Genomic DNA, 17,310 nt, shown 5'->3' with positions numbered 1-17,310 from the left:
GTTGACACCTGAGTGATGTAAGGAAAGCCACTCTGTGGGGTCCAGGACAACACATTGGGCTGCTCAGGACTTTCCAGAAGCCCAGAGGAACTGGAGCCAAAAGTGAGTAAGGGAGAATGATGAGTGATGGAGGCAGAGAGAAGACAGGGGCAGGTCACACGGGACCAAAGGCCAAGGTTAATGGTCATCTGAAGGTGATGTGCATCAGTGGAGGATTTGGGGCAGGAGCCACATGATCTGATTGTGCTTTAAAAAAAAAAAGATTCTGACTAGGATGTGCAAAGGATTTAAAAACAAAAGAAAATTATTCCCTAAATCCCTGCTTCGGTATTAGTCCTCTGCATCAACCAGCCTACTAAAAACGGAGAGTATAACCATCACCGGCCTTCAAAACAAAAGAAAATTATTCCCTAAATCCCTGCTTCAGTTTTAGTCCTCTGCATCAACTAGCCTACTAAAAACAGAGTATAACCATCACCAGCCTTCTAACTTAGAAAAAAGTTTTATGCAATAACACAATTACTTCTTTTAAAATTCTTAAAGAATTAAAAATGCAAACCAAGGCATTTTTGTATCATATTTTCTTTTAAATGTGTAATTAGAAAAAATCAATAAATAAGGAAATTAATTTTTTTTACCTAGGAGTTTATACATTGAAGACTTTTTAAAAGATTCTATCAATAAACAATGCTGAGAGCTAACATTTAACACTAAAGTAAAATCAGAGCGTTTTATTATTTATAGTCGGGGTTCTAGTCATTCAATTTGTTACACTCCAGCACTGAAGAATATCTTTGAACAGAAGCTATTAATGAAAAAATAATAATCTTGTCAACCTCTGTGGCTATTTTATTTATTAGAAGGTAGAATACCTACAAGGCAGGTCCTTTGAACCCACAAGTAATATGTTTGAAGAAAATAAAATTAATGCTACGTAATTTAAATTGGAATAAAATAATTGGAAGAATTGTGTGAATCTCATTTTGGTGGATGGAAGGAAGAGGAGACACTTCTGAATTGCTTTCCTTTAAAACAATATTTATCTATATCAATACATGTATATTACTACATATGTGTGGCATCATGATATATATGTATATAACATAGACATGAGTGATCTAGTACCAACTTAGTAAAATTACTAGGAGAGCTGGCATGCCATCAGAATGAGCTAACTGTCCGTGTGATGATAAAGTCTAAAATAAAGTTTCCTCCACTGAGATGACACGTGAGTTTAGGATGCACTGTAATGTACTTGACAGAATTTCTTTTTTTTAATTTTATTAAATTTACTGGGGTAGCGTTGGTTAATAAAATTATATAGATTTCAAGTATACAGTTCTATAACGCATCATCTGCATATCGCATTGTGTGCTCACCACCCAAAGTCAAATCTCCTTCCGTCACCATATATTTGACCCCTTTACCCTTATTAGCTCCCCCCTCCCCACTTTGCTTCTGGTAATCACCGTACTCTTATCTGTGGTTTATAAGTTTTTGTTTATTTTGTTCGTTCGTTGCTTTCAGTTTAGCTTGCAAGATCAGACAGGATCGGGCTTGTTCAGAGTGGCATGGCCATGGACTGCTTTCAGTTTTATATCCTACATGTAAATGATATCATATGGTCTTGATTTTTCCCGTCTGACTTTTCTCTTAGCATGATAATCTCGAGATCCATCCATGTTGTTGCAAAGATCAGTATTTCCTCTTTTCTTACGGCTGAGTAATATTCCGTTGTATATACGTCCCACATCTTCTTGACCCAGTCATCTCTTGAAGGACACTTTGTTTGTTTCCATGTCTTGGCCAGCATGAATAGCGCTGCAGTGAACACAGGGGTACATACATCTTTATGAATAAATATTTTCAAATTTTTTGGATAAATACCCAGAAGAAGGATTGCTGGGTCATATGGCAATTCTATTCTTAATTTTTTGAGGAGCCTTCATACTGTTTTCCATAGTGGCTATACTAATTTACATTCCCACCAGCCGTGATGGAAATTCTTAGAACATAATTTTTTTAAATCTGAAAGGTCACGGATACATCCAACAAGTATGTTTTCTTATTATACCAAGTTCCAAGTGTCATATAAATGTTCTGCTTGGGCTGATGGACGAAATGAAGAGCGAATAATGTTTACTCATTTGAGCAGTATCATTGACTAACTCATATTTCAAGATGCCATGTTGCAGATGGATTTCCCTGGTAACAGCTTTCTTTGTGTTTGAGACAAACATGTGAGAAAATAAGGTTGACATGCTCCAGTTTGTGGATTTTCAAAAGAGCTGGTCACAGTGGTTGAACCCGACAGATGTCTGGGGGCACCCCGGGGAGCCCTGAGTGGTAGAATGCGCAGCTTTTTCTCCTGTTCAGCTTCTGAGATGCCCTGCAGCCTGCACCCAGGTCCTGGGGGCAGAGCGGTGGGGTAATCACCAAGTGGGCTTCTCCAGCCTCCTTTCCAGGGCTCAGAGCACAGAGCTATCAGGATAAGAAAAACAAAGTTAATTTAAACGAACTAGTGAGAGATGCGGGAAAACCCACAGGCACGTTATGCTCTTTATAAATTCCCGGATGCCAGGAAACGGTCGAGAATGTTTCATATCTAGGATCCACTTCTGCGTGATCCCTAATGCCTTTGGCACTGTCTCCGGTTATTTCTCTTGCCTCATTGCCACGACTTCCCATGTCGTTTCTCTGCTCAGAAAGCATGGGTGGGTCGCCGCGTCCTAACACCTCAGATAGTTCTTTATTTCCATGGTTTTCAGTGCCAGCTCCAAACTGCTCTCTCCCCAGCATCCCACAGCACTCCCTGTGTCCTGCCTCTGGGGGGCGCTCTATCCAGGCAGATGCCCTTTTCCACACACCTCCCATCCTCTCCAGCCTCCTACTGCTGATCCCTTGGAAGCTGCAGGAATTGGGGGCTGTTGGCCAAAGAAGCTTTCTACAAGAATACCATTCACTCGCTTAAATTCTGTGTTTTTTTAAATATTATATGCCATGAAGTGTCCGAGCTTGATTATAAGTAGTAATAGTAGTAGTAGTAGTAGTAGTAGTAGTAGTAGTAGTAGTAGTAGTAGTAGTAGTAGTAGTAGTAGTAGTAGTAGTAGTAGTAGTAGTAGTAGTAGTAGTAGTAGTAGTAGTAGTAGTAGTAGTAGTAGTAGTAGTAGTAGTAGTAGTAGTAGTAGTAGTAGTAGTAGTAGTAGTAGTAGTAGTAGTAGTAGTAGTAGTAGTAGTAGTAGTAGTAGTAGTAGTAGTAGTAGTAGTAGTAGTAGTAGTATGCGTGGCCCTACTGTGCTCCAAACGTTTTAAGGTTTAATCATGTTCCACAGTGTGTGGTTCACCCATTTTCAAACCTTTTAACATCAGTTCAGCTGTTATTTTTTCCAGAAATAACGACCCCACTCCACTTTCCAAGGAGGTTGATTTATGACCTTCCTGTGGGCCTCACGGCACCTTATTAGTCCTTTATGAGTCCGTGAGATTCCTCAAAGAACACAGAATAACACTTCGGAAATATCAGTGAAACCGAACGAAACTGAAGTGCTTTTTTCAGCCAGTGTTTAGTTCAGTAAATACTGGCCGTTACCACCACAAAAGGCTGTATGAGCCTAGATAGATTTGAAAACACTTTGGTGACTTCATAACCTAAAGTTAAAAAAAGAAAAAGAAAAAAAGACATTCATAACAAGAAAACACTTAAGGAACCTTTATATTCTGCACAATTTTATAGGTATAATAGAAATCATACTTGATATAGTTAAAACTTTTTTTAATTTAGAAATTTAAATCAAAAATAAAATAAATGCATAAAAAAGTTTTCTAGATATATCTATCATAACTCCTTTTGGTGGACTCCATATTGTTCACTTTAATATTCCTTAGTTGTTATAACTGTAGGCTATGTAAGATACAACACAATTTCGCTATTATTTCTATGTATTTGGCATAATTTTATATCTTAAAAAGATGTTATTTTCCATTTCGCAATAACAAAAGACGAGTGATGTTTTAAGTATGTGTTTTTGTAATGCCAGGGAAATAGAAATTTAAATGAGGGGCTGAGTCTTTTATAAACGCTTTGCCATCTGTCAGTCAACCAAAAACTACTATTGTGATGCTTATCAACACACTTTATTAAAAATGAAAGGCCAAAAATCTTAGTCACTCACGATTCTTTTCTCTGGTCAGCAGATCTAGAATTTGACCATTTCTTAGCACTTGGACTTCCATCACTCCAATCTGACTGAAGCTACCAGATTTCAGGCCCTGGAACAACCTCAGTGACCCCGAACTGCTGTCCCTGTGTCTACCTTTGGGCCCCTACAGTCTGTTCATGACATGGCACATACGGCAGACTTTAAACAAGCGCATTAGGCCAACTCTCGTTCCCACGTTCCTCGGTGCAAACCCGAATGCCTTTAGTAACTGGAATCTCCCAGGCCAATCCCTCACCGCCTCCCAGCGGCTCTCATCTCTTCTCTCCTTCCCTCCGTTCCAGCCACACTGGCTTCCTTGCTCCTCCTTGGGACCCTCTATCACCCCTTCATGTCATTTGGTTTCCGTTCAGATGTCCTCTGACCGTGGTACCCTGACCGAACCCCCATCACCTTCCCAAACCCTCTGTCCTTTTTTTCTCTGCTGTATCTTCCTTATGGTCCCTCTCACGGCAGGGAGGAGGATCCGGGTTTTGAGAGGCTCAGTTACACACTTTAGCGGATCCTCTTTAAGGAGTAGAATACCGAATCATGCCCGGAAAATTTCTAGGTCCTCCTCCAGATAAAACTGCCTCTGTTTTTCACTATCGAAGTGGCCTATTGGCTGCTTTTCTGGTTTCTTCAGCGTCTGACTCATCCACACGTACAGGCAGGAGCTTCGTCCATCTCACTTCTGAGCCCAGCGCCTGACAAGACACTCTGTAAACATCGGTCAAATAAGAGATTATCCAGTCCATACAAAAAACGAAAGCTTTGGGGCAATATTTGCATGCCTCATTCTGACATGTTTTAGTAATTTTCAATCCTTTATGGGATTCGTGTTTCCAAAATTTACTTGTGCTCCTCTAACATTCTCTTTGAGATGTTGAACAATATATATACACTTAGCTTCGCCACCCACAAATTAGACTCGTAATTGTTAATCTGAAAGTAGGTATAATCTAAAAGGAGATGATTGATTACGTTAAAAAAAATAAGACCTGAATTTGAAGAGTATTTGTTTTCACTAGGTCTTATATCTTGATTTAAATTCTTTATATAAAACAATGTTGTGTCATATGCTGGCTTCATTGTGTGTAGGGGTGGGAGGAAATAAAAGAGAAAGGTAGGAAAGGAAGTGAAAACCTGAACCCTAATTTAGACGCACACTTATCCTAACTTTAGTATGTCAGCGTGACCCCCATGAGGATGTATTAAACTAATATTTAAACTTCTAAAATCAGCATAACTAGAATACGAAAGATAAACCAAGACCCTGTTTTGTATAATCTGTATACAATTATTATTTTTAGAAATAAGTTATTTTCAGTTTTGCTTGTGTGCAGGGCTCCCTGCTTATCCTTGAAATCATATAGATATTCACATAATTATTTTTGTCTTTAGTTGGCATCCTCGATTCTTCAGTTCTTGGAATGTGCGCGATAGAGAGTCAACTCTCTTAAGAGCTTTCCATGTATTTCAGTCCTTCGACATCGGTTTGTAATCTTTCTTTTTATCACACATTAAGTCCTTAATACACTAGGCTCTGTTGATCGTTACTCATTTCCTTCTAAGCCATCTCAACTCCTGCATCATTATCCCAATGTTTTAATTATTGAGGCTTTATGTAATACTTATTCATAAGATGCAGTAATTCCTTACTTGTATTCCTCCTTATCAAAGTGATCTTAGTTTTTATTGCTTGCTTAAGATTACAGACGAAATTAGAATCATTCTGTCTTGTTGAAGAAAACTTCTGAATTTTGATTAAAATGTGTTGAAAACCGTATGTACATTTTGGAGAATTCCTAGCCCTCTCAGTATCCACTCTGATTCATGAACAAGGTGTTTCATTATACTTACGACTTGTTTTGTTTATATTGCTCAGTAAAAGACTAATTTTATTTAAGTAGATTCTACACCTCTTTGTTGCAGAGTTTACTCAAAGACTTCACCTTACTAGCAATAAGGTTACTAGTAATTAACCTTACGAGTAACTAAATGCAAATTAAAACTAAAAAGAGATATCATCTTGCATTCAATAGGTTGGTTAAAAATAAAAGAAGTCAACAATGCTAAGTGTGGTCAAGGAGACTCTTACTCTCTCCGAACTGGGAATAAATTAGTACGACCTTTTGGGCCACACCATATAGTTGGATATATGCAAAATCTAGACCCACCAGTCCTAAGTGTCTGTTCTGGAGAAACTCTTTCATTGTGCATGCAAACGTACACAGCACCATTGCCTGTATAAGCAGAATGCTGGAAACAACCAAATATCCATCAACGTGAGACTCAAAAAGGAAATCGTGGTGTGGTCCTACAGAGGAACACGTCCCAGACGGAAAAATAAATGAACAACTGTTGCATCTATTGATTTGGATAAAATATCACAAACGTGATGCTGTGCAGTGAAAGCAAGGAAGACGAAAGACGTTCAGCGTGATACCACGTGACAGGGTCTCAACCTGCAAACCATCGCGTGGTCCGTTTGCGGATAAACGCCTGCAGAATGAGGCACTGCGCTGTAAGGGTTCAGAGCACAGACTCTGAGCCTCGGTTTGAGTCTTGACTCTGCCACCCACCGCTGTGTGACATTGGCAGTCATATCATCTGTGTCTCTAAAGTAAGGACATAAACTGTTTGTCTAATCACGTTCACTGTCAAAACTTTTCCCAGTTTATCGCTCACTACCTACGGTCGTTTCTGATGCGTGTACGTTTTTCAGTCTTTTTCATTATGATTTCTGGCTTCATTATCAACCTTAGGTCTTTCTATCCCAGTAAGAAATATTCATTGATTCGTTCTCCTAGAATTCTTTTTTGTTGTTCACATTTACATTTCTAATCCATCTGGAATTTATTTTATGGAAATGTGAAGAAATCAAATGTCGTTTCCCCCTCACATGGTGAGCCTGTTTTCATTGATTCTCAGTATCGAATCCCTACTTCATCATGACTATATCCTAAGGGGGTGTAGATGGCTGGATTTCTCTGAGATTTTTCTTCTATCTCTTTGTTGTGTTGATTCTTGGCCTATTGTCATATCGTTCTATTTATTGGTGCTTTAGGACATATTCAGCCTTCCATACTTCATTTCGTTCTGTGATTTTTTTCCCCTACATTTATTCTTTTAGATGAACTTGAGAACCATGATGTCCAAAAACAACTTTAAAATATGTTGGGTTTTAATTGGAACTGCTTCGATTTTTAAATTAATCATGGCACAACGGAAATCTTTACAATCCTGCATTTTCTCATTCAGGAACGTGGTACCTTCCGCTTTCACTCACATCTGCTTTTAAGTATCTGGATGAATTTATGCAGCTTTCTTCATATAGGAACTACTTAATTCTTATGCTTAGTGCCTTAGTGTTTTATGTACCACATTGCTATTTTAAATGAAATTTTTTTTATTAAAATTCTGATTATTTTTAGTATATAAGTAAACTATAGATTTATGTATATTCATAAAGCTTTTCATTTTTAAAATTTTTAGCTTGTACTTTGCTGAATTCTCTTATCATTAATTCTGAAAGGTTTTCAGTTGATTTTGTGAATCCGTGCTTTTTTCCCCCAATAGATTCCTCTCCTTGTTTGTGTCTTCAGTCTGACTCTCTTGACACGTCCACAACAAAGTTAAAAAATAAGGATAGGAAACGGTGTCCTCATTTCCTTCTGCATTTAAATGAGGATCATTTTCATGTTAAATTGCTAAAGAGCCATTGTTGTTACAGATTTGCCATGAGCCAAGTTCAAGTTCAAATAATCTGCTCAGTGAGTTGTAAAACAAGTACTCGCTACTAGAAACAAAGGCAGTCCAGACAAGCAGTCTAACCATCGTCCCACAGAGCGGCCCCTCCTGGGTCAGCTGTCCAGCCTCACTGGAAAAATCCAAAAGGATACAAGCCTGGAGAAGCGAGAGAGAGTGACTGTCAGCACGGACATCCAGGGAAGCCTTGAAATATTTAAACACCGTCCACCTTTGTAGATAGTAGGTATTTATTTTAGGCTACAGGACTAACTAGAAGTTCTTGATGTAAATAACAGGATACCGAGGCCTTGCACGTATTTTCACGAAATGTCAAATAGAGTAAATTTCCTACTGTCAAATAGTGTGTGTGCAGACCTGCAGGAGATTAGTATGATAGAAAGGTGGGATTGTCATATGCTTAGATAAAATTCAACCCCGAGAAAACAAGTTTTTAATGTTGATGATCCGGTGACCCTCAAAAGTAAGAGCAGAAAAAAAAAAGTTTATCGTCTTATCTGTGCTTCTCTAAAAATAGATGAACATAGAACTTAAAATTTCATTATAAGTTTGGACATATGGCATTAATTAGGGTCACACTGAACATGTTGTGTTCGTATTATACCATTAAGAATTGATATCGCATTTATGTGTTTTGAATTCATTTTCCCTGTTAATGCTTTGGAATAATATTTTAATAGCATAATTCATTAGGTCATATGAATGAGAAGTATATTATCATGAGTTGGGAATAGTAACTATAATGTACGGTAGAGCTAACATAAATACAGATGTATAGATAAAATAGATTTATTATACCATCTGCTTTTGATAGAGAACCAATTGGTTAACTGTAAGAATGGCTTTGTTACCTCTTTTTAATGGTTTCATCATTACGAAAATAAACCTGGAGAATTGCAAAGTACACACATGCAAACCCAGAGAAAATGACGTTCGTCGTTTAACCTTTTCGTACAAGTAGAATACCCTTTCTGAAGGATATTTCACTTATACAAGGAGGTTGACGTGGTTAGAACCCAGAAGTTTGTGTGGAACACGTGCATTTAGTGAGACAGACTTCATCTCTCTTGCGTGGATGCCAAGCAGGCCCTGGGGAAAACTGAGTTGTGAAAAAGTTGTTTTGGGGTCCTTTCTCGCTTTTTTTAATCGACCCAATAACCCCTTTCAGGCGGCTTCCCCAGATGCTCTTGCCACCGCTGCTCAGGCACCGCAGAGAAGTTAACGCCTTTGATGGCCCCGACCCCCTGTGCCATCCCTCTTTATTCCCTGGTCCTGTTCTCAGGGGAAGTAAACTACGCAAAACACCACATCCGTGCTTTCCAGATCAGGGACGTAAGAGTCCGCGAGTTCTATGAGGGCTTCAGCTTTTTCTGTTTTCATATTGTCAATGATAAGTTCTACAGGCGTGTCTGAATTGTCAGATGGCCCACCTTATGGGAATGACACATACCCTCATTTTATTTGTAATCTGGTTCCAGAAAAGCTGCTACATGTAGCCCCTAGGAGATATTTCTAGCTGTTCACAAGGTTTTTTATTCCCTTTAAAGAGGGCTATTACTCAATTTTGAAAAGCGGAGCGTTAGCTAATCTGAGAAACACTACTGTAATGAGTAATATACTGTCTCTCTCCATTCACTCAACAAGCATTTATTGAACATCTACGAAGTGTCTGGCCTTGAACTTGGGGTATGGATAGGGGTTTATCAGTTGACGAAACAAAGGGACTTTCCCTCCAAGATCATACATTGTAGCAGAAGATGGACAATAACAATAAACATAATAAAGAAATCAGAACGTGGCAAGCACTGTGAAGAATCCTATCACAGATGAAGGTAAAACATGAATGCTGGATTGGGGAGCGGGTATGGTTCTGATTGTGGTTTTAAATAGTGTGGTTGGAGCAGCCTCATAGAGCAAGTGGCATTCAAGCATCTTCGAAAGAGTTCCAGGACTTAGCCATGTGTCCAGGCACATCCATGGGATGCGTGAGTTTTCTCGAAGAAGAAAACTAAGTAGGGAAGGTGTCAAATTATGTTCTTTCATGCCAAGTTACAATTCTTCAATCCCGAGGGATGTTAAAGTTAAAAAAATAAAATAATGTTACTGAACGAATTGTGTTATTTTTTTCATATAAATGAAGAAATGTTCAAATAGTGCTTTGGTAATGAAGACTCCACAAAATGGTTTGTATGTGAAAATTAGACAAATCTAAAAATTAGACAGGAAGAACACACATGTAGGAACATGTGGCAAGGTGTTTTTTGTTTTTTAATTCACTTACCAAAAAAATCAAAATTTTCTTTGAGTAAAACGAGCACCAACATTTAATGTGATTTTGTTGTTATTAATCAAATACCTAAATTAAGCGCAACATACCTATGTGCTAGTGTTCTGACGAGCGCTTATGGCGAGTGACTTTATTTTCCAGGTCATCTCGGGTGAAAATCCATGTGTTGTTCTTCTGGTTTCTTATTTAGCTTCTGCTTCCTTTGAAATGTTGGGAGCATGTCCCTATTAAGCATAATTTTAACATTGTGTACATCAATCCTGCAGCCCTTTAAAACAGTGGTTAAATTTGATAAGTCTTAGGAATGATAGGCATTCTTCTGGTCCTCCATCTGCTTCATGCCATTAGTGTACGGCATATTTTTTATAGAGAAAAAATGTCTGAGACACCCATTAGGAAGCTAAAATCACCTTTCCGAATTCCTTAGCTTGCAAGGAAATGCATTTGGATTTTTATCAGTAGAGTCGTAAAGCAAGTAGAGGCAATAAAATCCAGGAGAACGAGCACGTGCTTTCCCTCCCCTTCCTGTGCCTTAATTCAGGTCAGTGCGATTAATTAACTACTTCCTGTGAAAAAAAAAAAACCTGTTCTGGTTTAAGTAGTGAAAGCTTCTTCTCTAAGGCACAGAGTGTGTCCTTTGCTCTTTCAGATAAGGAGACAAGGAGGCATCCAGCTCCTGGTGGACCTGCTGGACCATCGGATGACGGAAGTCCACCGTAGTGCCTGCGGAGCCTTGAGAAACTTGGTGTATGGGAAAGCCAACGATGACAACAAAATCGCCCTGAAAAACTGCGGTGGCATCCCAGCGCTGGTGAGGTTGCTCCGCAAGACCGCCGACCTGGAGATCCGGGAGCTGGTCACAGGTTAGAGCCCTTCTTCCCAGCACGGCTGACTCAAGCTCGGTTTCCCATTCTCCGGCAGCAGATGCGCTAACCAAGTGCTAGGGTTCAGGCCCCGCACGGGGCCAACGACACAGGCAGTTCCAGGGTGTGTTTGCAAACGATGAAACAAGCAAGGGCACAGCAAGTGCGACACACACGGAATGAGCACATTAAGTAATTAGAATCTAATACACAATACCCACACTGAAATCCCGCGACCATACTTCAGTCTTTGTCATTTGATTTAGAAGGAGTTGCAGCATCTTTATAATACCCACGGGCCATTGTTAGAATGACGTTAATCGATCAAATGACAAAGTATCTGAGTTATTGTTGATTAAGTATATATTCTGGTTTATACTCTGCTTAACAACAGACAGCTTATCTTACTTAACAGTTCATCTCTTGAGTAAAATAGCCATGCCCACGAAGTCCCCTGGTTATGTGGTATTACATATCAAGGAACTTTTCAGAAGTGAATGTGAAAGAAAGTCTTTCCATGAGCGTAGAGCTTGTGAGTGTCGTAAAATGAAGATCATTATAAATAACCACGTCATAGACCCATGAGAGCATGTAAAGCATTTAACACATACCTTTCTTGGAATACGTATGGACACAGTAAGCGTGAGCCATGCACTGTCACCCCTCACTTTTTAAATGTGCAATTTTACTTGTTGGAGAGCTAAAGACATTAGTGGCCTCGGTATAGGATTGCAGGTTACTCTTCTCGATTGTATATATCGCTGTCCTAGGTGCTCTTTGGTTTGGGGTTCACCCAGGTACCCCATTCAAGCAAGTATCTGGCAAGTGGGTTGCAAAGTTCACTCTCTGACCTGCCTCGACTCTAGGATTTCCCTGTAGCTATGCTGAGGAAGTCTATGTGACTGTTTATTTAAGGAAACTCATCACTCAAGCTAGAGTCATAACTACGTGTTGATTCTTGGGTCGAGATTCCCAGTGTCAGCACATTTCCTTAAATTTACAGCCTTTTAGATACCGTTATGTCTTTTTCACACTCTGAATTAGTACCAGACCTGTTGTTTTTTCTTTTGCTTTTTTCTTTCTCTAACTGAAGAATTCTCTTTGTGAAGAAAAATTAGTTGTTAAGGGTTGCAACGTTATTAAGGAAATGTGTTGCACTAAACTAACATGGGATGGCGTGGGCCAGAGGAGGTTAAAACTGTGAGCATGCGTATGTTGTGGTGTGTAGGATAGTTTTGGGGTGAGTTAATTAACTGGACATGTACCCTGCCTTTGCGTCTGTGGCCAACCATCTTTATTTTCGTGGGCTGTGTCTGCAAGAGAAAGGACTCAGTGCCTGTGGCGGAAAACAAACATCATGGACCTTCTGTGCGTGAAGGCCTTGCCAAGGGACATGCGAAGCCAACAGAACTAAAAGAACACCTTGTGCCGTTTGCATCAATTTCACGACTTGAGAAGAATTGGATTTTACCAAAATTCCTATTTGCTCCAACACAAAACCTTCGTCTAGAAGCACAGACCTCTGTTGTGGCTTATCTCCTTGCCAAGGAAACTTGGCCACGTGCAAAAGGTCGAGATGATTGATAGCTTAAACCAGAAAAGAGATGGCAGCACTGCCTCTGCCCCATGACAGCGACCCCTGCACAGACCTGGTGCCTCCGATCTGTGAAGCCAGTACGAAGGAACCGACAGTCGGCTATTCCATTGCCCTAGCCCTGCTTCTGACCAATGCTGGGTGCCACTGATTGTATGCACCTGGAAACATCAAAAATTTCTACGTGAGCCTCATTTGGAGATATCAGAGGCAGATAAACTCTTTAGAATGTCAAGCGGTTTTCATTCCTGTGGAAACGCTGGCTGTAGGAAGATGCTAGTCCTTGATCCACAGAGAGTATGTATGCCTCTTATTCTGCTCCTTTTGAGAAGAAGAAGAGGTTTGTACCCAATGTCATGTCATGGCCATCAGCATGGGCTGGTGCCCAAGACTCTGTCCTCTTCCTCTCTAAGAGGAAATGCTGTCTTCTGCCATGACGCCACTTAAGCTGTCACCGCCAAATCTGTTCAGAGGGACAGCAATTGCTACTTCAGTACATATTTTCTGCCTTTCCAGAGGCAGGGTGTTGTTGTGCTTGGCTGAACTTCAGGCCTGAAGTCGACCTTTTTCAAAGATCACATTGTCAGAACATTTTGATGGGCCGAAGCTCATGGTTTCTGGAGTGGCCATGATGGATACGATCGAAAAACAACAAACACCTTGGTCGAGCTCCCACTCTAGAAAAGAAATAGGAAGTGAGCACCCGTGAGACCATTCTAGCACAGAAGGAAGCCAGTCTGTAGCGACAAAGCATTCTAAATAGCCGTGCTGGCAGAAGACTGAGGGTACCGAGAAATTCCCAGGAGGCTCTGCCAACTTCTGTTTAGGCACAGCATCAGCGATGCAAATCCAGACAAAGGTGATCGCACTGCCTGCTGCAAAAGGAAACAGAGGCAAACGAATACACCTCAAGGAACCTTAGAGAGTCTTGTGTGTTTTCAGCACCAGCCCACGGTCACCTGCCAAAGTGAGCTGCGAAAGCTTGGACTTTTTTAGCTCCTCCAGAGCTTTGGGAATCCACCGTTTTAGAACAGCTACCCTACTCTAACCTCAAGGCCATCAGATGCTCCATTTCTTTTACCTGTTATTTTCTTTCCACTCCTGAGACTGTCTCTAAAGTCTGGTGAACTCTCTTGAGTACAGTGAGCCTTTCCGTGTGAGTCCAGGTGGTTCATTCATTCCTTAGCTGCCGTTTCTCGAGTGCTCTCGAATGTCTAGGGCTCAGGTGTGCGCTAAGCCTCAGACATCTGCATGCACAAGGTTGGACTTCAGTTGCCTACACCGGCACAGCCACGTTGATGCTTACGCCAGCGCCCACTGTGACGGCTGGGGTCCCTATTCCGAATTGTCCCACCCATGCATTCCTGGCAGCTAGATATTAAGAAGGGGCATCCCTGACAAACCTGTCCACATTTTGGAAACTTAACAAGAAGAGTGGCAAGGGGGTCACTGGCCCTGGACGGTAGAGTGTACAAGTAAAAAGGCTCGCTTCACCTCTGTGGTCACAAGGCCCCTCATCAGATCGTTTTTGTAATTAGATTAGTCATGCACGAGTTAAATAAAACCCTGATTTGAAAGTAACAAACATGGCTTTTACTTCCCTCGTAATTCTTCAGTGGAATTCATACAGAGCTCAGCAAGGAGTGAGACTCAGGTCATGACAGGACCCCCCACTAATACACAGGAGTTTTTCTGCTCCATCTTTCTTCCTGCCTGTTGGTTGATGCATGAAAACAAATGTGAAAAAAAATTGTAGGGGATATTACCCTTTCAATTGCTCTCTATATATTTACAAACTACAACAGTTTGTATATTTAAAAGAACTATTTTAGTGATTTAAAAAAAATAAAGCATGTCTATAAACCAGATTTTAGATCAGAGCTAAGTTATATATCCAGAAGGATCTAGAACACCAAATCGTAAGCAATAAAAGACGAAAGGAAAGAAACGATCTTGCCGATCTTTAAATTATTTACTGAGTGTTTCTTGGCAAACAATAATAAAATGTTAAAGTCGGGGTATTAACATGCATTTACTAAATTCAACGCCCTCGTGCATGAAAAACAGCTGCCTGTTTGCACTGCTGCCTCGTCACAGCAGACCGTCTTCTGCAACTGCTCATCAGGCCTTGCGATAAATAATTTTCTTCCTGTGCAGTAATTACTGTGAGACGATGAGCAGAATTTTATTTAAATCCAGTCGAAGCCATTATATGCTAGCCATTACTCGAAATGCTCCGAAGCAAATAAACATCGATTAGAAATGCTACATGTCCTCTGGGCTTGACTAATATAATATTTCACTCTGTAAATATGGAAATAATCAACCTAAATTTTGAAATACCCAACTAAAGTTTTCAGAATGCTTTACAAATCATAATAAAACAGGTTTTATTGAACTATAAAACTTAATAAATAAGTTTTATTTTGGTGGAAAGCAAGTGTCACTAAGAGTTCTGATTCTCCCAGAGCAGAGTGGATTCTTTGATCTTATGCCCAGCAGAACCACACGGTCTTTCTTTTTAATGAAGGAGACAGGCCTCAGTTTAAGTATTTTACTTAGTAGTATTAAGTCAGTTGATTTAATGCCCAGTCTCCAAAGGGCTCTGTGATCAATTGAGTTATGTCCCCGCAAAACTTCATATGTTGATGTCCTAACCTGTAATCACTCAAAATGTGACTCCGTTGTGATTAGTTAAGTTAGGATGTTAGAATAGGATGGAGCTTTAATCAGATAAGTCTGGTGTCCTTATGAAAAGGGGAAATTTGAGCACAGATACACACACAGGGAGAACGCCATGTGAAGATGCAGGCGGAGGTAAAGTGATGTTCTGTGAGATAAGGAACACCAAGGATTGGCAGCAAACCAGCGGAAGCTCAGAGGGAGGCGTGGAATGGATTCTCCCCACAGTCGTCAGAAGGATCCAAGCGTGCTGACACCTTGATCTTGGACTTCTAGTCTCCGGAAGCATGAGACGATTCATTTCTGAAGTTCTATTGTCTAAGTCACTCAGTCTGTGGTACTCTGTTACAGCAGCCCCAGGAAACTAACACAGACCCAAAACCAGACTGTCGCTCACCTTTCCCGGAGAGGAGCAGACACATTCGTTGGTCAGGGAAACAAAGCGATGCAAGTAAATGCAGATCCCTGAGAGTTTAATAGTGCGGCTGCGTTTAAAATAAAGAGGACCCTGTTGGCCTGATTTCGTAATGCGTCTTCTTAAAGCAACTGCTTGTGAAGGATTGGAAGCAGCAAGGGTGATAATTAAGTGTATTGTCTTTTTAGACTTTTTTTCCAAAGTAATAGATATATATGGTCAAAAAATAAAATAGTATTTAAATGCTTATAATGAAAACAATATTTCCCTGCCTCATCTGTCCTCTGCCCAGATCCCTAAGAGGCATTCGGCTTTAACTTTTGCTTTGTTCTGCTCTGTTTTTTAGTTTTCTCATGGTTGTCCCATGTCTTTAAGTAATCTGCTTATTTCACTCTATCTAAATCAATGATCATAGGCTTTTCATGCTGACTTTCTATTATGACGGAGGAGGATTTTTCTCATTTTCTTCACTCATGTCATCTTCTCCTTCTTACCAAAATGATGGGTTCATTATCCTTGGTCCTTCTACACATTTACTCAATAACTCGAAATCCGGCCTCCATTTCTTCCATCTAACACAGACATTAACTCTTACTGTTTTGTAAGATAAGGCTATGAGTGCTCCTGTGTTTCCACCCTTCTCATTCACAACCTCTGTCATCGTACTTGACTTTTGCATTGTCAGGGATGACTATATTTGCAATCTATCTTGTAGCCATAGTCAATCTTCCAAAGTTTTCTATAGCTCGATTCAAGAAGTTGAAAGCAAGAGGTGAGCCTTTGCATTATGGTGGTAGAGGAAATCTGTGCGGTACCCTACAAGCCCAGCCCTCTTGCATGGGGCCATCGGTGATTCTTATCAAAGGAGTAGATTTCTAGCATCATATCCGGGTGGATCCTCCATCAACTACGATGCTCACCAACTCAACTTTGTCCATGATTTCAATCATCATTAAGTTCCTGGCTTTCCAAAGATCTCACTACCAGAATCCTCTGTCTTTGGGGCAGATTTGGATGATCGCTCTCAAGACCTACTGCGCAGGTCTCCTGGGTTAGAACTTCTGTCTCCTAGATTCCATGCTCTTCTCATTTAGGTTTACTCTCTTATAAGTTCCTAAAACAAACAAAAAAAGAAGGTGCTTAGAAGATGAAATTCTGAAAATGTTAGTATTAAGTCTTCATACGCGATTGATATTTACTGGAGATGGATGGATAGAAAATTATTTTTAATGAATATTTTTTATAATTTAACTTTATTCTTGGTACTGTAAAAGCCTATGACGATATATCTAGGTCTGTGCCTTTAAAATATTTATTGGTATTGGACACGTCTAATTTAAAGAGTCATGACCTTCGGTGTTAGAAAAGTGCCTTGTTATTTTTGTTTAAAATTCATTCATTGTCTGTGTCCTCTTTCTGGAATTATTATTAGTCAGATTTTGAAATGCTTGAATTTTTTTCTCTCTTATATTTTCTTATGTAACTTGGAGCTCTTTGCCTTT

General features: G+C 40.0%; 1 protein-coding gene across 2 annotated transcripts in view; it reads left to right on the top strand.

Moving 5' to 3' along the window:
* The window catches only part of CTNND2 (catenin delta 2), a 651,480-nt gene that overhangs the window by 446,379 nt on the left and 187,791 nt on the right, over nucleotides 1-17,310 (top strand). For both annotated transcript variants that reach the window (XM_006915865.1, XM_006915864.1), the window contains one exon: nucleotides 10,904-11,117. In XM_006915865.1, coding sequence (XP_006915927.1) covers nucleotides 10,904-11,117 — 214 coding nt within the window. The remainder of the gene's footprint in view (nucleotides 1-10,903; nucleotides 11,118-17,310) is intronic.

Source organism: Pteropus alecto, unplaced genomic scaffold (assembly GCF_000325575.1).
Source record: "Pteropus alecto unplaced genomic scaffold, ASM32557v1 scaffold66, whole genome shotgun sequence".
Classification (NCBI taxonomy): domain Eukaryota; kingdom Metazoa; phylum Chordata; class Mammalia; order Chiroptera; family Pteropodidae; genus Pteropus; species Pteropus alecto.
The sequence above is the reverse complement of the archived record's forward strand: the minus strand, read 5'-3'. Positions and strand labels throughout refer to the sequence as shown.